The 21,754-nt window shown below is 40.6% G+C and overlaps 1 protein-coding gene and 1 long non-coding RNA gene across 5 annotated transcripts in view; one reads left to right on the top strand and one right to left on the bottom strand.

The window, feature by feature from the left end:
• The window catches only part of LOC123388884, a 56,836-nt gene that overhangs the window by 4,685 nt on the left and 30,397 nt on the right, over positions 1-21,754 (top strand). Inside the window, exon 2 of the long non-coding RNA XR_006603402.1 lies at positions 3,134-3,281. This is a non-coding gene — a long non-coding RNA (uncharacterized LOC123388884). The remainder of the gene's footprint in view (positions 1-3,133; positions 3,282-21,754) is intronic.
• ZFP2 (ZFP2 zinc finger protein) lies at positions 243-19,921 on the bottom strand. Of its 4 annotated transcripts, XM_013059702.2 has the most exons (5): positions 19,831-19,921; positions 17,497-17,592; positions 8,283-8,418; positions 6,051-6,140; positions 243-2,228 (listed from the first exon to the last, which is right to left on the bottom strand). In XM_013059702.2, exon 5 carries the CDS (start codon positions 2,149-2,151, stop codon positions 763-765), a length of 1,389 nt encoding a protein of 462 aa, XP_012915156.1. In that variant the 5' UTR covers positions 2,152-2,228; positions 6,051-6,140; positions 8,283-8,418; positions 17,497-17,592; positions 19,831-19,921; the 3' UTR covers positions 243-762. The 4 variants fall into 4 exon arrangements, with proteins under 4 accessions (XP_012915156.1, XP_044925204.1, XP_012915155.1 ...); XM_045069269.1 differs by lacking the exon at positions 6,051-6,140; XM_013059701.2 differs by lacking the exon at positions 6,051-6,140 and having other exon boundaries at positions 19,659-19,912.

Here is a 21,754-nt window from a genome sequence, read left to right as displayed (position 1 = left end):
TAGTTTAATGACTATTAATTGAGAACTCAAAATAGCATGCTATTGCATGATCCGTACAATTGTTTCATCACCCGGTAGCAACCAGTTTATGATTTATGGGAGAAAATAACAGCATGGGAGAGGGGGGAGGGACATGGATGGATAATAATAGGATTTGGTAGAGGTAGAGAATTTTGACCCAAAACATCCAAGGAAACCAGATGGTGGAATAGAAGCATCTAGATAACACATATAACATGGTAAAAGATCAAGGATTTCCCAGTGTTGGTTATATTTATAGGTTCATAGCATTTTAGAATTAATAGGGACCATGGAGACCTTCTAAATTCAAAATCTCTCATTTACCAAATAAGGATACTGTGACCTGGTGAAAGTAGGTGACTTGTCCAAGTTAGTGGCAGATCAGGACTACATACCAGGTCTTTGGGCTGTCCAGTTTAGCATTCTCACCTTTTCTCTCCAGTGTGAAGTCTCTGATATCCAAAGATCTACACTATGACATACGATAGAACTTATCTTCATGAATCTTCTTTGTTTAGAACATTAGCTATTTAAAGCTTCTGGTGTAAAGGAATGTTTTACATTCTGAATTAAGATTTCTCTATTCTATACGGTTTCTTTGCAGTGGTATTATCTGATATAGTAATTTATACTTCACCTAAAAGATTCCTACAATAATTACATTTATTAGGTTTCTGTGTTACATGCTTTATCTGATTATCACTGAAGAGTTAATCCTGGTGAAGGGTTCAATGAAAAAACTCATGTATGAGTTCTCTGATGTCGTGTAAGGTTTGTACTCCGACTGAAGGCTTTTCCACATTCATTACACTGATAGGGTTTCTCTCCTGTATGAGTTCTCTGATGCACTATAAGGGATGAATTCTTAATGAAGGCTTTTCCACACTGATCACATTCATAGGGTTTCTCACCAGTATGAATTCTTTGATGTTCAATAAGGTATGCACTCTGGCTAAAGGCCTTTCCACATTCATTGCATTCATAAGGTTTCTCTCCAGTATGAATAACCTGATGTACAGTAAGGGAAGATCGCCCAGTGAAATGTTTTCCACATACCATACATTCATAAGGTTTCTCTCCAGTATGAATTCTCCGATGTTGAGTAAGAGATGAATTCTTGCTGAACGCTTTTCCACACTGATTACATTCAAAAGGTTTTACTCCAGAGTGAAGTCTCTGGTGTTCTATAAGGTATGTACTTTGACTAAAGGATTTCCCACATTTGTTACATTTGTAGGGTTTTTCTCCAGTGTGATTTCGTTGATGTAGGGTAAGGGTTGAGCTTTTACTAAAGGCTTTTCCACATTCACTACACTCATAGGGTTTTTCTCCAGTATGACTTCTCTGATGTACAATAAGGTGCATGCTCTGACTAAAGGCTTTCCCACATTCATTGCACTCATAGGGTTTTTCTCCTGTGTGAGTTCTCTGATGAACTGTAAGATTCATGCTTTGGGTAAAAGCTTTCCCACATTCATTACATTTGTAGGGTTTCTCTCCAGTATGAATCCTTTCATGTTGAATAAGGGATGAATTCTTACGGAAAGCTTTTCCACACTCTTTACACTGATAGGGTTTCTCTCCGGTATGAGTTCTTTGATGAACAGTAAGGTTCATGCTCTGGCTGAAGGTTTTCCCACATTCGTTACATTTGTAGGGTTTCTCTCCAGTATGAATTCTTTGATGTACAGTAAGGGAGGAGCGTTCAATGAAGTGCTTCCCGCATACATTACACTTATAGGGTTTCTCCCCAGTATGAATCCTCTGGTGCTTAAGAAGAGATGAGCTCTGGCTGAAGGTTTTCCTGCATTCATTACATTCATAGATTTTCTTTCCTACAAACATACTTTGAGCTTTAATTAATTCAGAATTCTGTTTAGTGTCTTCGCCACATGAATTCTGATTATGGGGCCTTTGTCCCACAGGAACACTTTGCTGTATATCAAGGACTGACCTCTGACTAGAACATCTTTTAAATTCATGACCACCATATGCCCGCCTCTCAGGGAGGGTTTCCTTATGAGTAAGGGCCACTTGGTGCGGATGTCTGTCCTGGTTTTTCTCTTTTCCATCTAACCAATTATCAGGTTCCCACGCTTCTCCTAAAGAAGGCCAGAGACCTCTTTCCATTATTACCCCATAGGATAAATCTTCAGTAATGGTGGGCTTTGTCGTTGATTCTCTGGTTTCAAGTCTTGTCTCCCAGTCTGGGGGAAAAAAAAAATCAAATATACATTGGTTTCTCTGCTGGAAGACAAAAAACTGTATATGATGGGAATGAAAGAAAGAAACTGAGAATAACTGTGGGGCACATGTGAGAGCTTTCAGAGATGTCTACAGTTAGGAAGAAAAACAGAAGGGAGGGAAAGAACAGTGAACTAGTTCATAAATAACAAAAGAACTACAGGAGGTAGTAAGCAGAGAAAAGAGTAAGCCTGAGTATGCAGAAGGGATGGACACTGAAATCACTGACCTCTGGGCATGGCTGAATAATGAAGATGGAATGAAGGGGAAATACAGATAAGCTGGGATCGGGGCAGGCAGATCAGAAAGTCCTGGTATTCCCACCAGCAGTTTCTTCTCCCCTGCAGTGCTGCCTCTGATTCTGACACTAAATCTTTGTGCAACACTACAGTGTGACACCATCAAAAACTGTTGGCTCTGGAGTCAGACACACTTGGCTTTAAACCCTGGCTGTTAACGTACCCTCTTAACTAGTTGTTTCTCTGGATTTTAGTTTTTACAGATATAAAATAAAGATAAAAATAATCAGATGAGGATTAAGTGAGATAATGCATATAAACTACCCTTCAGGAACACACTTGTTTGGAATATAAAATGCCACAACCTTCTTGAAACTTACAGGATGATCACACAATCTAAAGGTTCCCCTTACCACCAACTTTCAACAGGCTGTAAGTTTCTCATTCTCTTTAAGTAAGAGGGGCGTATAGGGCCCTACCATTTCCTAAAGACCCATTCATTAGAGATGTGAACTGGTTGCAGGAAGAGGCAAAGCAGGATCTGTTGAGCTTCTTGAGATAGGGCCTTGAAGGAGCGACCTTGCGACCACTCAGACTTTTATTTTCTCACATCCCACTTCTTATCCTAGACAAAGCGGCCAGGGGAGATGAGAGGCAGAGGACAGAAAACTAAAGTCTGAGAATCAGCTGTCAGCTTGATCAAAATTACGAGAGCCAAGATCAATAATGAACCAACAAAAAGGCCTGTGGACAGGAGGCTTTACTATGAAGCATGAGGTATGCATTAACTAAACCACCTCCTTGCAACCTGGCCTGCTTATGTAAAAAAAGAGAAAAAGTGGAAAGCCATGCAGGCTCCACTTCTAAAACACACACACCACTGCGTAACCCCAGAAACGACCTATCCAATCTAGTGTGGATATCGACAGGCGACACATGAACTGGAGGCTGCCTCCTCCCGTCACTATATTACATCCAACTGTCCAACCAAAGCTCTACCCAGTAAGCAACATAAAGGGCAAAAGAGGAGCCATTCACACTGTTAGACAAATACAAACTCCAGACCAAACTGCCCTCATTCAAGATAAGTGATACACAGAAAATGACAAATTTGGAAACTATGTAGAGGTTTAAGAAATAAAATTTTGAAACAAAAACAGGAGAATGAGGAAAAAACCATAAAAACCACCTGGAAAATAAATACTGGAAGAATAATGAAATGCTTCCAGTCATCAAAAGGTATCGAAAAGGAAGTAAACAAAAACAGTGACATACTGGGAGGAGATCTTTGCAACACATGGCCCATACAGGACTAGAACCTAGATCTGGAAAACAGTGTCTGTGGAACACTAAGCCCACCAGAAAAATGGGCAAATGACTTGAGAAAAGGAGACATGGTGAGTAAACAAGCAAAGATACCCAATCTCAACAGTAGCCAGGAGAAGGGAGATTAAAGCTCCAGTGAGTAACATCTACTTGAGGGAAAAGAAAGTGCAGACTGATAGCTTCATATTTTAGAAAGATGTGTTGTAATGGAAATATCACATACCACTGGTAGAAATGTAATTTGGTTCAGGTGTTTGAGAAAGTTTAACACTACCTAGTAATGTAGGACAGGTACAGAGACTGTGATTTAGTAAACCCACTAGTAGATACATACGCTTAGGGAATCTGCTTTGCAAAGGTGTACCACAATTCATAATTTTTAAAGTAACATTGTACATAAGAGCAAAAAACTGGAAACCACCCATATGTTACCAGCAATAGAATTGATAACTAAATTGTGAAATATTTATGACAACAGAATAACTGAAAACAGTGAGTGTTAAAAATGTCATGTTTATGTCTCCCCAAAACTCATGTGTTGAAGCCTAATCCCCAATGAGATAACTTTAGGAGGGGGAGGTCCTTTGGAAGTCATTAAGTCATGAAGGTAAAGCCCTTATAAGAAGTGACGCACATGACAGAGCTTGCTTCCCCTCTCTATGCTCTCTGTCATGTGCGGATGCAGTGTGAAGGCAGCTGTCCATGAAGTAGGAGGTAGGCCCTCACCAGGAAGCCAACCATGCTGGCCTCTCATCTCAGACTTCCAGCCTCCAAGGAACTATGAGAAATAGATGTCTGATGTTAGAGCTACCAAATCTGTGGTGTTCTGTGATAGCAACCTGAACCAACAGAGAACATTAGCTAAAGCTATGTAAAATAATCAGAATGAGTAAATAATTTAAGCAAAGTCACACAAAAAAATGTATGTAGTAAGAGTCCATTTAGATCGAGTTTAAAAACAACTAAAACTAAATGTATTGTTTAGAGATTCCTTTATGGATGGCAGTACTGTAAGTAAAAGCGAGGAAAGGGAATTATCACAAATGTGAGAAGAATGGTTCTGTCTTGGGTAAGAGGACATGAATAAGGAGGCTCACACAAAGCATTTCTAATATACAAGCAATGTTCTGTTTCTAAATCTGGGGTCTAGTGCCTTAGTGTTTGCTTTCCTTATTATTTGTTCATCTTTATCATCACGAACTATAAAGAGAAGCAGTATGGCGTAATGGTTAAGACAACAACTTTTGAACCAGGCTACCTGGCTCCACTTAGCTGTGTGACCTTGGGAAGGCTACGTTAACCTGTCTGTGTTCCTGTTTGCTCAGCTGTTAAATGGCACCTAGTGTATAGTGTTGATGTAAGAAAAAAAAATTAGTACTTATAAAGGCCTCTTCTGTGTAGATTTTTGCTAAATAGTATATGTATTGTCTATAGTATATTATATTGTCTATAAGACATTTCTTAAAATGAGAACAACAAAATATTTGCAATTTTGGAAAATACTAGTAATTTTAAGTTGAAACATCATTATGTACTAAAGAAAACTTAATAGACTCCATATATCTTCATGGAATTTGGAGATCTAATTTAAAAGTTAATTTTGGAGATTTGCTGAAGGAAAAGAAAAATGGATTACCAACAATTTTCTTTAAACTGACTGAAGCAATTGCTCCAGAAAGACAGTGAAGCCATGTCTTCAGGGACTGAGGAAAGATCAATGTGACTCAAGAATTGCACATGGCCAGTACTCCGTACATGTTGTAGAGAAAACCAAAACACATTCTTAAATATGAAAGATTTAGTAATTGTAGTACACTGAAGCCATTCCTGAACTACTGCTTAGATATTTGATTTGAACAAAGGATTTAATCCAGGAGTTCCAGAATGTCACTATCAGGATGCTACTAATTAGTAATATAATATGTTATATTATGTAATATATATAATACATCATATAACATTATAAACTATATTAATATTATATATTACACAACATATATATATTATATATTGTATATAATATATACTATATATTAATTATATGAATATATTGACAACATATATAACAATATATTAGTAGGACATGAGGGATGCTTCAAAAGTATTTGATAATATCCAACGTTGGATCCTGATTCAAAAACAAAAGTATAAGCAATGTATCAAATACACATAAAACACCAGAATTCATACTAACAACAGAATCAAGGAACAGATGCTTACTATTTAATAGTGTTCCCAAAGTGTGACCAGCACATTAGACAACTTAGAGGAGAGGAAATTTTACTTTTCTCAGATCACATGACTGTCTCCCTGGAAAACACAAAATTGTTAGCGTAACTGTACTCCGAATTAGTGAAGTGTTGAGGGGTTGGGATGGGAGCACTAAGGATCAAAAACTGTAGCTCTTCTAGGACTGGATGAGGTTTCAGATGCTTGCTATTTTGCTGTCTCATTAAACAAGGACCCTGTTAACATGCACAGCAATATGCTTGGTCATTGATTGTTAGCTGTTATCATTACCATGATTATTTTGTGTTAAAAAAATATATAGCCCTCTCTTCATTTTTTCCTAAACAGGACTTTGGAGTGATAGCTCATTCTCCTTATTGTCTTAGAATGTCTAGTTACAGGATTTATATTATCTTGGTACTCCTCAGGACATGAACAAGAGCCCCCAGGACCTTGGGAGAACACAGATCCTTCAGTCTTTATGGCTGACACTGGTCATAGAGGAGGCCAAGAGCCTCTACTGTACCCACTGTACCCACCCCAAGAGAATTGGGGCAGGTACAGCCCTCGGGCAGCAGGTCCGGCTCTTCCTACGGCAAGTTTTTATTTCTTTTTGTCTTTCTTCAATCCCCTGTGTAGTTGGTAAGTTACTCCTTCCACTCCACTAGATAATTTCAGTATTCACCTGACTGGACTTCCTACTTAACACTCTCGCTACTTATTGTACAGTGCATTCTCCATCTAGCAGCCAGACTGACCCTCTGAACATGAATTATCTCTTCAAGAATCACTATTGAACCAGGTGCTGATTAGAGTGCTAATGATGAACAAAACACATTTCTGGCCTAAGGAACTTATATTTCCATGAGAGGAAGAAAGGCAACCAACATAATAAATAAGTAAAATACTTAAAATTTAAGTGGCATGCCTTTCAGAAAAAAATAAAAGCAGTAAGATGGAAGCAGGGAGCATGATGGGTGAGGGGAATGGTCTGTAATTTCACAGAGAGTCTTCAGGAAAGACCACAGTGAAAAGGTGATATTGAAGCAAGACTTTAGAGGCTAAGGACGGACTCACAGGACTATCACAGGGAGAGCAACCCACACAGAAAGAACCACCAGTGCAGAGGCCCCAAGGCAGGTGTGGGTCTGCGCTGTGTAAAGATCAATGCACTTTGGATACCTCTACATTTATGGTCTTTCAGATTAGTTTTCCTACTGATGGAGGCAAAGACAGGGCTGTAGCAAACATGAAGGAGGCTCAGCTTAGCAGAAGGAACTCTGTAAATAGGGACTCCGTAACAGTATATAAATTCTGTGTGTGTGTGTACATACATGTTAATGTACACACACACACAGACATAGAAACACACACACAGATTGTCACCCAGTACATTTCTGAGAATGATACAAAGTCATGTATAAAACACAAATAATAGGTTTCTACATTTAGGGGTAGTAAAGGGTGGCTTCCTGGAGGGCTTAAAATGTTACAGGATCCCTAACTATCTTATTTCATAGACAAGATCTTTGGTAATAGATTTTAATACTTTGCACATGTTCTTGTTTGTTTTCTTCATGACTGTACTTCACCAATTGATTTAAGTCTAATGACCACTGATTAGAGGCTAAAACCTCACTGCTTTCCACATTGTTAATAATTCCCATCTTTGTCTCAACATTAACAAGTTTACTAGTGATAATGCTGTCTCTAACAGAACTTCTATCTGCACATTTTCTACTTAGCTTTTATCAAATATAGGCAATATCTAATTCAAGACCTATACACATGAAAACCTTTGTACAGAAAAAGAAAATAATTAACTGGGGTGCTTGGGTGGCTCAATTGGTTGAGCATCTGACTCTTGATTTGGGCTCAGGTCATGATATCAGGGTCGTGGGATTGAGCACCATGTCAGGCTCTGTGCCAAGCATGGATTCTTTCTCTCTCCCTCTGCACCTCACCCCCCCACCAGACTCACTCTCTTTCTCTAAAAAAAAAGTAAGAAAGAAAACAATCATCTAAAAGAAAAATTGGGCCAGGACATTAAGGTTCTATTTGTCACAGCAAGGAAGGGAAGAAAAGTTACAACTTTTTTGTTTCAGAATTAGCATTAAACTTGAAGGCAAAAACAAAACAAAACTAGAAACCTGTGTTCAACTTCTGGCATGTCATTCCATCTCTGAACTTGTCTCTCCTAAGAGGGGGTGCTGCAGTACCTACCCCTTTAGATGGTTACAAAGAGTGAGTCAGGATGGCTGGACAAGAGCCGAGCACAGCACTCAGTCCTCCACACTTTTTTGTCTTGGTTTTGAACAGAAGACTAAAAGGTAGCTTTATCTGGCAATAACATCAAAACCTGGAAAAAACAAGACCCAGAGTTAGCACACCACCAATTTTCTGGGCTTCATCCTCTGGCTCCACTTTTCTGGGGCTTTGGTTTCTCCTCTCTACTCTTGTAAATACACTTGAGTTGTTTTGCTGGTAAGAAAACCAGAGGTACCTACCAACCTCCATCTTGTCTCAGTTCTTGCCCTTTCTTCCTTGCCCTCTGACGTGAACTCTGTTGAAACAACTAGTTGTAATGTCTTTACTTGTTTGCTTCTTTACTCATATACCCACAGCCCATTTCCCTCTGCAACAAGAGTACCCTTCCCCACGCCACATCCTTAGCGTCCTTCTGGCTAAGGCCAACAGCACCCTCCAGTTCTTGGTTGGCATGTTTACTCTCCCACTTCTCTCTTCCCTTGGCTTTCCCTACATTTCTCCTCCTTTGATGACTCTTTCTGTCCCCTTCACTGGGGCATTTTTGGCCCCAAATCAGTCTTACTGTTCTTTGGGGTCCCATCCTTGCTGCTTTGCCTTTCTCATTCCCTCATCCTGATAATTAATAATACTCATGATACCAAGTCACAGATAAGATTGTAAATTTCAAACCTGTATTTTCACCTAATTTCTAAAAATTCTACTTGATGTCATTCAGTATTCACTTAACAAACATATATTAAATACCTACTCTGGCAGGCAACATGCCAGGCAGGGGATATAAAGCAAAGTTAGCTCAATCATGACAATTCAGTGAGCCTGCATACTAGTGGCTAGACAGACATTCAGAGAGACATAAAATATCCAAAGTTGTGCAATGTGTGGCAGGAATCATAAAAAATACATCTTTTGACCCAGTGATTCTTGTAAAATCCTATTCTTTATTAAAAAAAAAAAAAGATTTTATTTATTTATTTGACAGAGAGAGAGATCCCAAGTAGACAGGCAGGCAGGCAGAGAGAGAGGGGGAAGCAGGTTCCCTGCTGAGCAGAGAGCCCGACGCGGGGCTGGATCCCAAGACCCTGAGATGACTTGAACCGAAGGCAGAGGCTCAACCCACTGAGCCACCCAGGTGCCCCAAATCTTATTCTTTAGAAAGCTTACTGGAAACTTGCATTCATAAGATTCTTTGTTTTTGTTTTTTTTTTCCTATCAACATGTTCTTTTACTGATTTCTTTTATTGCTTTATACTTAGGTAGCCATATACTATTTATACAGAGATTTAAAAAAAATACATGCCTATCCCTTTAATTTAAAAAAGTGTATAAGAAGAAATGCTTTCATATTGAATAGAGAATAAAAGACTGTAAAAAAATTTTTTTTCTTTCCAGAAGAAAGTCAGTGATAACCTCTAACAGAAATTTCATTTCTAAGGGGGATTAGAAACCAGTTAACAAAGACTAAAAAAGACATTAAATGTTTAGAGGAGAATGGAATCCAGATTGAAACCTGAGGAATGAGAAAGGGAATGTATAGAACGTGAGGTTACTAGTGAAAATAGAAAAGCTAACGTCATCTTCATTTGTTTTCAAATGAAGACTAAAACACATATACAAGTTTGCAACTCAGGGAAAAAACCCTCAGTTTCCTTTAAGAAAGCTGACAAACATTTAAATGAAAGAAGTCATGGATACACATTACGGCTGAGAAGAAAGACTCACGAAACAGAGGAAAGAGAATATAAAGTGGAAGAAGATAGACAGGGATTCAAACTACAGATAAAGACAGAAAAGCAGTAATAATTGGTACATTTACTGATGTTCACAGCAATAAATAAGTGCTACAAATGTAGTACTCATTTGATCCTCCTACACTCTTCCCTCCATGGTGAGGGCTTTTGCGAGACGGATGAAGGATGAGTGACATGAGTAATGCAGAGACCTTTGAGGGAATAAAGGGCAGGCAGGGTTGCTGTCACTCCAGGAGACCGAGGGAGCTCCGTGGGGATTTCCTTGGGTACACACTCAGTAACAAGTCCTTGCAGCCTGATGTGTACCTGGAGAGGCACACTCTAAGTCCATTTGTCATCCAGCTCAGTTCTGCAAGTTCCAGCTGAGAAAACACATTTGGTTTGGAAAGCTGATGCCCTGCTCTGGGGGAGAGACAGTACATTTGGGTTCTGAACTGAGTATAATAACCACTCCTAGTACCTGTCCTTGTCCCTTCCCCATCCGGTCTTCTGAAGATTCCGTTTTCCATTCCATGTCCAGAGAGGACACCAAGCAACCATCCTAAAACAATGACCTATCAATGAGGATTGCAAGTGTAAATTTCTGAATTTCTGTGGTTGTACAAGGTGGCAGTAGGTGGGGGAAAATGTCAGTAGGGAGATTTTGAATTAGAACAAGAGGTCTTACCCAGTGAAACCCAAGTCTCACTGTAGTTCTGTAGCATCACTGTCCCATACAAGTTCCTCTGAGCAGAATCCAGACAAATCCACTCCTCCTAAGTGCAATCCACAGACACATCCCTGATGGTCACTGACTCCTGAAACTATAAATTCTTGCTCAGAGGATTATGCTAATAAAACCCCCTGAGGGAAGTGGGGGGAAAAAAATCCATGTTAGAAGGGACAGGATAAAGATCTGTGTGAGAAAAATGTCTTATCTGCCAAAAGAAACTAAACACTACATTATCATGAAATAACCAGAGAAAAATGTAATATAAAGTGCTTTGGGGTGCCAGGGTGGCTCAGTCGGTTAAGCATCCAACTCTTGATATTGGCTTAGGTTGTAATCTCAGGGTCCTGGGATTGAGCCCCATGTTGGGCATGGAGCCTGCTTAAGAATTTCTCTCTCCCTCTCCCCTCACCCCATCATATGTGCTCTCTCAAATAGTTAAATAAAATGAGTAAATAAAAAGAATGTGCTTTGACTTGTAAGGATGGAAGAGGAGGTATTAGAGAGTAATAGGGAAAGGTACTGAAGGCTGCCCTAGATAACCACTGGCAAAGAGTAGGTAGTGTTCTAATGGCCTCCCATTTACCCTGTTGGTGAAGGAGGGATCCCAAACCTTAGAGAGTACAAGATGACTGAACACATGACACCGAGCACCAGGCAGAAGAGGCTGACAGCAATTTACAAGTCACATGTTCTTATAGCCTGGGGAAGGAGGAACTACCTCCCCATGCAGGGCCATTCAGGGAGTGTACCTGTGAACCAGCAGGGGCTGTGGGAAGCAGGCTTTTTTAGTGACAAGAGAGCAAGGTGACCATAGAAAGTTGCAGTCGACCTGTCTGAACAATTTTATGGGCTGGTAGGGAGGCAAAACCTATTAAGGTTGAGGACTGGGAGGGATTCACCGGTCTGGCTGATAGGGCAGTTAGCTAGTTAGGGTGCTTTCCTTGCTGGGCTGGGGCAGGAAGACCCAGGGGAACTCATAGCCAGGGCTTTGGAGCCCCATGAGGCTCAGCGATGACCAGGCAGCACATGGAATTTCAGGCTTTACAATATAGGCAGAATCCCAGTTAATGGAGGGAGCATGTACAAACATGGTACCTGCAGAATATGGTTGAGAAGTCCAAGAACACATCCAGCTTGACCTGAAAGTGGCATTTCAAATTTCTAAGCCCATTTCAGCCCTGTTCTCTTGCCCTTAGATTAGGAAGTAAAACACAGTAAGCATTCAGTATCTGTTTAATGAGTGTGATGGTTAATTTTATGTGTCAGCTTGACTGGGCTAAGGTATTCCCAAATAGATAGTAAAGTATTATTATTTCTAGGTGTTTCTGTGAGGGTGCTCCCAGTGAGTCATTAGACCGAGTAAAGATCAGCCTGCAGCAATGTGGGAGGGCATCATCCAATCCATTGAGGCCCAAAGAGAACAAAAACGCTGAGGAAAGACAAATTTGCTGCCTCTGCTTGAGTTGCGACAGCCCTCAGACAGTACTCTTAGCTCTTAAGCTTTCATACTAGGACCAGGACTTACACCCTCAGTCCCAGATCTCTGGCTTTCCTGGCCTCCAAATTGCAGAGGGTAGATTGTGGGGACTCTTCAGCTTATGGGTTCTGTTTCTTGAAGAAGCCTGGTACAAGGAGGGAGCACTAATTGAGTACTCACTGTTGTACTGAGCTTTGCGCTAATAGGAGAGTCTCACACCTCACCCCATTAACCCCTATGACAACCTGCTAGATTGCTAGCAGTACAGTCATCATTTTACAGATGAAAAATCTGAGGATCAGAATGGCTAAATAATTTCTCCATGATCACACAGCTGGGACTCAAACCCCAGGCCATCTATCTCCCCGTGTTGTTAGAGGAAAAGGCCAGCCCTCTTCAGAGCAAGTGAGAGAGGGAGAGAGAGAGAGTGTGTGTGGTGGGAGGGGCGGTGGATATGGAAAGAAGTAAGGACAAGGAAATGGGGATAAAGCCACTGAGGAGGCTTTCATTTAAGGACAAAGAGTGCTGTGCTATGTAAGTGGGCAAAGGGGAGAAAAGTAGTGGAGAGGAAAGGCCTGGAAACCAGCGATGGCACGAAGCCCACCCCAAGAAATGTGTGTATTTTACATCCTGCTCGCTGTGAACTTCTAGGAAAAGTGTCAGCACTGAGGCAGAGTTCATTATCTTTCTACCTCATTATTTCCTCCTAATACTTATTTAATCGATATATCAACATAATGTTAAAAATCACAAATATTGTCCAAAAATGTGAAGGTAGCTTCTAGAAGGACATAATTATGTGGCTGAATTTCCATTTTATGAAAGGAGAAAAAGGAACCAAGAAAAACCATCAGTTTAACAAATATCAGGAAAGCATAATAAACATAAATCATTAAATAATCAGAAAAAAGACGTGATACTTATGTAACAACATACGTGAATGAGTTGACTTTCTCTATTAAAAGACAAAAACTCTAAAATTGGTTTCAAATATAGCACATACAAGAGATATACCTAAACAACATACCAGAAAGTTAAAAAGTGTGTATGTGTGTGGGGTGAGGGGTGGTAGGGTAGAGACAAGATACAGCAGGCCAGTGTAAATAAAAAACAAGGAGAAAAAAAGAAACTAGGAGGAGAACATATGAATATCAAATAAGATAGAATGTATGTGGGAACAGGAAAAAAGGTAACAGAAATAGGATATTCTCTTTCCAAAAATTAAGCCACTTTTTTTTCCCCAATAAATTGCCTTGTTAGCTGAATATATTGGGCAAAATTAAAAGCCCAGATTCAGGGGCGCCTGGGTGGCTCAGTGGGTTAAAGCCTCTGCCTTTGGCTCAGGTCATGATCCCAGGGTCCTGGGATTGAGCCCCACGTCGGGCTCTCTGCTCAGCGGGGAGCCTGCTTCCTCCTCTCTCTCTCTCTCTCTGCCTACCTCTCCATCTGTTGTGATCTCTGTCTATCAAATAAATAAATCTTTAAAATCAAGTAAATAAATCTTTAAAAAAAAAAAAAGCCCAGATTCAGACTTCTATGGACTATATGCCAGTATTCCCCACTTCCTGGATTTTTATCAGCTTTAGTAAGGAGCTCCCAGAGCTTGTCTCTATTATAAAACATCTTGTGGGCCCCTGAGTTATATAAAAGGGCTCCTAAAGACCAAAACTTAATGATATTGCTCACAAAACGTATTTGTTGTTAATCCCTTCAGAGGTTTTTCCCTTTCGCCTTTCCACTTAGTATGGTCTTTTCTCCCCAGCGCTACATTAAAAGCACAGGTTAACTCATGGTGTTTGAAATAAACAGCTTCATGGATTTGTCTCTTTCGTGCAAAGGTTTTCTTAAACCTAAAAATGCAGGCTTTTTGATATTGTTATCCTTTGAAAGACTGAGAACCAAATGGAATAAGTGGGGATATTTTAAGTGATCAAAGCATAATTTATAAAGAAGGTATGACAGTGATGAAGTTTGAGGCACCACAGCAACACAATGTCTTTCTTCAGGTATAATTCTTAGCAATCCAATTGCTATTTTATTTTTTTTTAAGATTTACTAATTGAGAGAGAGAGAATGCGTGCACGAGCTTGTGGGTTGGGGTGGGGGTACACAGGCAGAGGGTGAGAATCTCAAGCAGACTCCCTGCTGAGCATGGAGCCCAACATGGGGCTCGATCCTAGGACCTTGAGATCATGACCTGAGCCAAAACCAAGAGTCAAATGCTTGACTGACTGAATCACCCAGGTGCCCCAGCAATCCAGTTTTGTTTTTTTTTTTTAATCTCAATCATGTTTAAATCACAGTCACAATAGCAACAAAAAACCAAAACACCCCAGAATACACTTAACACTTAACAGGGATATGTAAGATCCTTGTGATCAAACTTAACAAAAGCCATTATGAATGATCCAAATAAAATGAAGGGTAGTTTTTTAATAGGAAGAATAAACATTGTAAGAGATGGCAGTCTTCCTCAAATTGATATAGATTTAATGGAATTCAAATCAGAATTGCATACTTTGTTACTGTTAAAACTTGATAAAAAGTAATAAAATTTGACTATAAGGATAACTGTAAAAGAACAGTACTGTAATGCAAAATTTTGGAAAGAAAACCAAGGGAGAATTTGCTTTATGAAATAACAAAATAAATTCTAAAACAACAAATAAAATAGTGTGGTACTAGAGCAGAGATAGAGCGACTGAATGGAACCTAGAAAAACTTATGTAATGTATATATAAACATAGCATACATTAAAGGTAGCATTTCCAATCTATGGAAAGAAGCAGATTATTCAGATTACACCAGTTGGAATGCCATCTTTTCCAGAGTGCCACTCCAGCTCTACCCAGCTAAAACAGACATCATACTCCACCATGCCACCCTGCTATGTGGCCTTCACAGCACCTAACAATGTCCTCAGTAATTATTTCTTCTCTGCTGCCTTCCCTTTCTGAAAGATAGGACCTAGGAGAAAGGGACCGAGCCTGTCTCACTCACCACCATTTTCCCAGCATCTAGAATACTGCCTAACACGTGATAGGCAGGTGCTCAGTCCCTGTTGAGTGAACGGATGGACAACAAAACACTACACATTTTAAATGAAGTTATATTCCAATCTCACATTAATATATGATAAATTCCAGATAGCTCAAAGATGTCAGTTTAAAAGAATAAAATTAATAGAAAATGTAGAAAAATGTTTATATACTCTTAGGGTACTGAAAGCCTTTCATAGCACGATTCCAAAGCCAAACAAAGGGAAAAGGAAAGTTAACTGCATAAAACTCCAAAACTTACTTATAGCAGAAGATGTTAGAAACACATTTAAGAGAAATGACAGGGAATAAATAATAATGATTTATGGCAAAGGATTAATGTCCACACTGCATAAAAGCCTTCTTTTATATATAAACCACCCAGTATAAAACTGGGCAAGCATGTAAACAGGTATTTAAAAGGCCAGAAGAATGTGTGCCTGTGCATATTTTTGACAGTTTGAGACATGCAACTATATATTATAGTCTTAAAAATTTTTTTTTACAACTACACAGCTAGTATGTATATTCATAAAAAGAAGATGTAGTTTAAAGGCAAATACAAGTCCTACTTGGGTGATTCATAGTCCAATGACCAGCCTAAAAAGGAAAAATGGGAAAAGGAGAACAGCTCCAGTGCTTCACTGATACATCCCAGGTCCAAGTGTCAAGGTCATCCAAGACAAAGACTGAGGAACTGTTCCAGGTGAAGGGAGGCTAAGGAGATGTGACAGCTGAATGCCAGCTGTGATCTGGATTAGGTCCTGGACCAGATAAAGACCCAATTTGTGGCAAAATATGTGTAAGGTTTATAGGTTAGCTAACAGTACTGTGTCCACATAAGTATCTTCATTTGGTAATTATATTTTGGTGATGTAAAATGAGAGCTTGTTTTTAGGAAATACATACTGAAGTATTCAGAAATCAAACCAGTGATTGCCTGAGGCAGGGGATGTGGACTGGAAGGGGATGACAACATTTTCTGGGGTGAAGAAACTGTTACTGTAGCTTGACTGGGGTAATGACTATGTTGGTGCATAAATTTGTCAAAACTTAATAAATAATATGCTTAAAATGGGTTATCTTATGTAAAATTACACCTCGGGGTGCTGGGTGGCTCAGTGGGTTAGAGCCTCTGCCCTCGGCTCCGGTCATGATTCCAGGGTCCTGGGATTGAGCCCCACATCGGGCTTTCTGCTCAGCAGGGAGCCTGCTTCCTCCTCTCTCTCTCTGCCTGCCTGCCTGTCTGTCTTCTTGTGATCTCTGTCAAATAAATAAATAAAATCTTAAAAAAAAATAAAATAAAATTACACCTGGGGAAAAAATCTGATTAAAAAACTTAATTAACACTATTTAACTAAATAAAATAAAACCAAGGCTCCTGACAGCCAACCGCAACCTTCATCAACCGAAATCTTCTGAATGCTCCCCCTTTAAACCTTCTTTTCTAGAAACTCCCTCTTTCTTCTGCCCATTTTTGTGAGTTATGATGCCTTTCTTAACTGAGCTTGATAATACTAAGGAGAGAGAGTAGGACAAACATAAATCACAACAGTTAGTACTTGTCTTCTTGAAGCCTTTTTTAAACTTGTTCTTTTGATAAATAAGTGACATATCTGAGAGAACGCTAATACATGATCTTATGAATAGAGAAAAACACCTTGAGTCCTGTGGGATAGGAAACAAAGTTAAGTAAGCCTAACCATAAGAAACAAAACAAAACTTAGGGTCTCCTGGGGCCAAGTCCCCCTGATATCTTCTTTTTCCAGAGCAGCAAAAACTCCAGGTTCTAATAAAACTAGCAAATTCCATTTTCTTTCTTTCTTTCTTTCTTTCTTTTTTTTTTTTTTAAGATTTTATATATTTATTTGAGTGAGATGACCTCTCTTATGTTCCCTGAGAGTCCATAAACCCGATAAGCACCCAGACTATCTTTCATATGATTTTTGTTCCTTCGATGATGCTTGAATGGCACCAAAAGCTCAGTAGACCAGGGCTTCCAGCTGAATAAGGAAGTAGGCTGCTGAGGACAGAGCTGAGGTACACTAAAGCCCCCCACTAGGGGGGGATTTATGGGAAATATCTAACATTCTGAGATTGCAGTAGCCCCATCCTCTGCAGTGAAACCCACATATGGTATAGGTATAAGTGCTAAGGAGTAAGGGAGAGGGTTTAGAGAGAAACATGCACTCACCTTAGCTGCCAGGAGCAGAGGCCCAATAGCCATCACCTTCTCTTTCCTTCCTGTGCCATCCTTCTAGGGGATGGGCAGGATCCAGAGGAAGCAGAGCTGAGGGAAGGAAAGGAAGCTATGAGAAATGAGACGCCTGCAAGAACAACAAATACCTACAGATCAGCCAAATAAGAAATGTTTGGTACCTTCTTAAGAAAACGATATTTATATTCATGAAGTTCATTTTGCTAAGCTTATCTAGATATATAAAGGATGAACAGAGAAACATACCATATTCCTGGATAGGCTATCACAATATCTAAGTTGTCACTTCTTTGAAATTAATTTATAAACTTCGCACATTCCTAACCAAGTTATGCTTAAGTAATAGTATTTTAAGGATAATTATGGAAAATATCTTTTTTAAAGTTAAGTGTGTCCTTTAAGGACAGCCAGGAAACATTTGAAAAGGAAGAGTGGTGAGGGAGAACCTGCCCACCAGGTATCAGATAAGCTATAGTAATTAGAACACACTGATTGAACAGACTGAGTCATTCATGCACCAGATACAATGTTGACCACCTACTGTGTACCAGGCAAGATTCCTAGGGGAAAGGATAAATACAGCCATAAACAAAACAGATAAACAAGTTCTCTCCATGCCATCATGGATTATAGTCTAGCAGAGAAAAGGATCAGTAGAACAAATTAAAATCCTGCCAACACAAACAATTCCGAGAACATTTTGTATGTAAAAATTCAGGATATGAAAAAGTAACCTCTCATCAGTGAAAAAAGAATGAATTAGTAACTTGGAACGAGGGCTTACCATTTGGAAAAGAATAAAATTTGCACATTCAATCAAATTAAAGTACTAGAAGAAACTGCAGATGAACATTTTTGTGATAATGGGATAGACGGCCCCCTAGCAATGATGCCAAAGACCCAAACATGAAGGGATTGTTTCCATGCCTAACCATGAGAAAATGTAACATTTCTACCTAGTAAGAAAACACTGTATTAGATATAGAATTCAAAAACAAACTTCAGCATTTCATAAAATATTCATTAGTGTTCAAAACACACATTTAAACAACCCTATTGCCTGCACCTCTCAGAAAGCTAGAGAACAGGAACACCCAGACTTGGAGTGGATCCATCAGACAGCCTTATCTTGCAAATGCTTATAAACTACTACTGTTCTGGAGAGAGTAAGGTGGGAGGGTATCAAAAGTCTTACAGTATGATCCAGAAATTTTCATATGAAGAGATTTAAAGAATAAGACAGGAATGCAAAGATGTGTGTAGCTGGATGGCCTATATGGTTTATAACATGAGGGGGTTAAAAACCTGAGAAATAATGTAAAGGCCTAAAGGAAGGACTGAATATGACACAGACACTTTTTTTTCACGCTCTTTAAAATGACACTTGTTTTAAAAAATTGACATAACTGTATGTTTTCAAAATATTAATTTTTTTTAAAAAAAGCTTATTCTCTACCTGATTCGAGTGGTATTTACACAGATAAAAACATTTGTAAAAAATCATGGAGCTCAATATTTGTGCTCTTTAAACCCCTTCCAAATGTCTGTCAAAGCTCGGTTTTAAATGTAAACGGAGAGGACACTAATGTCCACATCTTTGTGTAGAAACAAAGGCTTTCTATGTTTATATGCCAACATGCAGATTTTGAGTTTTCAAATAATTTTTTATTTGAAATGCTCCTCTGAATTTTCTAGTTTTCCTATAGTGAACTTATCCTTTTTGGGGGGCTGGGGGAGACGGAGGAAAAAAATGGCTTTAAAAAAATAAAACGATTCCCTGAAACAGAAACCTGCACGGGGTCGACCTCCCCATTCTTAGATGGGTCAAGGGGGGGTCCACGCCAGCGCCTCTCGGAATCAGACACCGCAGATGGCGCGTCCGCGAGATGAGGCGGACACAAAGGGCAGGTGCTGGAGCCCCAAGACCGCGCACCAAGTGCGGCATCCCCAGAGACTTCTGAAGTGGGGCCCGGGGAAAGCCCGCGGCGGGGAGGAGCCCAGGGTCTGAGTGACTCCCAGAGCCCTCGGGCCCGGGACCGCTGCACCAGGTCCCCCGCCCTCACCGCTCCCGACAGGTGACGGTCCTCATCTCTCGGTTTTCCCACCCAGCCGGGCTCCCGGGGCGAGAGAGGGCGCACCTGGAGCGAGCGGCCCGGCGCCGCGCGGGGACTGAGAGGACACGGCCCCCAAACCATCCACCGCCAGCCACGCCCCTCAGGGGCCTCGCCCGGCCGTCCGGGCCTTTTCCTGCGTGGGCCTCCTCCTGGCTCCAGTCCCATACGGTGCGTCTCACCCCGGCCCCACACTCACCCTCTCCCAGCAGGAGCGGGAGCAACCGGTGCGGACGCAGCCCTCCCCGGCGCGTACGCCCCGGGCGACGGACTACATTTCCCACAAGGCTGCAGGGGCGCGGCGCGGCTGTCACTGCGCAGGCGCCAGCGGGAGGGCGGGGGCCATCCCAGCCGTAGAACAGTAGGCGTTTCCAGCATGGCTCCCTCGCGGTAGTGGGGTTTTGTCTTGGGAAGCTGGGGCGGGGGGGGGGGGGGGCGGTTCCCCAAAGAAGTTCCTCCTGGTTAGAGCCTGTCCATGCTTAACCCATACGAAGGGATGAGGGGGTAGAGGGCTTTAACTAGCCTCGTTTTACTCTTGTGAAATGACGAGTCACCTGCAAAGTTGTCGGAAGAAGGTAGTAACGTACCGTATGTGTAGTGGGCCCCCCATGAGTGGTGATTATTATACTCCTTCACCTCCCTCCACCCCCCCCCCCCACCGCTAGCTAGGCGCCCAAGATAGGTACAGTGTAGAATGCCCCGAAAAAGTCTAATTGAATAGGTGGCCAGAGTTGTTTCAGTTGGATCTGTCGCTGGCACTTGGAGAAATACATGACATTTGGGACCTATCAGTACGGTAGCATAGACTGTGCTACTTGGCTTTATCAAGATAAATGCTAATTTTCTCTGCCTCTTTCTATTGCTGTGACAGAGACGGGACCAAACCAGATTCCTCTGAGTCCTCTTTCTTTTCGGCCACATTGGGCCCAGTCCTAGCCTGCAGAGCCCCTAGTTTTAGCAAGAGTCCTGCTAAGTCAGTTTAGGTAGAAACCTCATTCTTGGTATCTGATCAGTTTCCTTTTTCCCTCCTCTTGATGTCTGCATCTTTGGCCTGCCTTTAGCAAGAATCTTATTGAGACAGGTTTGCAAGAATCCCCCAACTTCGCTGTCTCCTTTTGGTCATTTTCCATCCATTGATCCCTTAATCTGTTACTGTAAATCCCCTGCTGTCTTGGCTATACTGGGAGTTGAGTTCAGTTTTACTGAAGCTTCTCTCCTCTATTACAGTAGTGCTGAATAAAATATTTCTTTACTACTTTTAACTTGTACCTTTATTTATTTAACTAACTTTGTTTCCTCTTAAGAGCTCTGTGAACTATTGTAAAATATTGAAAACTATGAAAGATTCCACAATTCATTTAATCAAGCTAAAGTACCCCAGATAGCACCAAAGTAAATAAAAATATGTCACTACAATAAGACAATACCTTGAACCAGTTTCTCCACCACTACAGGTCATTCTTTTTTTTTTTTTTAAGATTTTTTTTTTTTAATTTATTTGACAAGAGAGAAATCACAAGTAGATGGAGAGGCAGGCAGAGAGAGAGAGAGAGGGAAGCAGGCTCCCCGCTGAGCAGAGAGCTCGATGCAGGACTCGATCCCAGGACCCTGAGATCATGACCTGAGCCGAAGGCAGAGGCTTAACCCACTGAGCCACCCAGGCGCCCCACTACAGGTCATTCTTATGTTAGAAACCACATAGGGCGCATGGGTGGCACAGTGGGTTAAAGCCTCTGCCTTCAGCTCAGGTTATGATCTCAGGGTCCTGGGATTGAGCTCCACATTGGGCTCTCTGCTCAGCGGGACGCCTGCTCCTCCCTCTCTTTCTGCCTGCCTCTCTGCCTACATGTGATCTCTGTCAGTCAAATAAATAAATAAAATCTTAAAAAAAAAAAAAAAGAAATCACATGAGCATATTCATCATAGTTGTTCTGATAGAGAAATGGTCCTTGATAATAAAACTCACAAAATAGAATGTGCAGTTTCCAAACAAGTAGGCAGAAGGAATGGGCAAAGGGGAAGGGAGGACAAAAAAATAAAGTAAAAAGTAAAGTAAAAGTAAGTAAAGTAAAGTAAAATAAAATATCACATGTGCAATAAACCCATAAACAAAAATTTGGACA

Source organism: Mustela putorius, unplaced genomic scaffold, assembly GCF_011764305.1.
Source record: "Mustela putorius furo isolate JIRA1106 unplaced genomic scaffold, ASM1176430v1.1 tig00003923_pilon_pilon_pilon, whole genome shotgun sequence".
Classification (NCBI taxonomy): Eukaryota; Metazoa; Chordata; class Mammalia; order Carnivora; family Mustelidae; genus Mustela; species Mustela putorius.
Note: the sequence above shows the minus strand (reverse complement) of the source record. Positions and strands in the feature narration are given on the sequence as shown.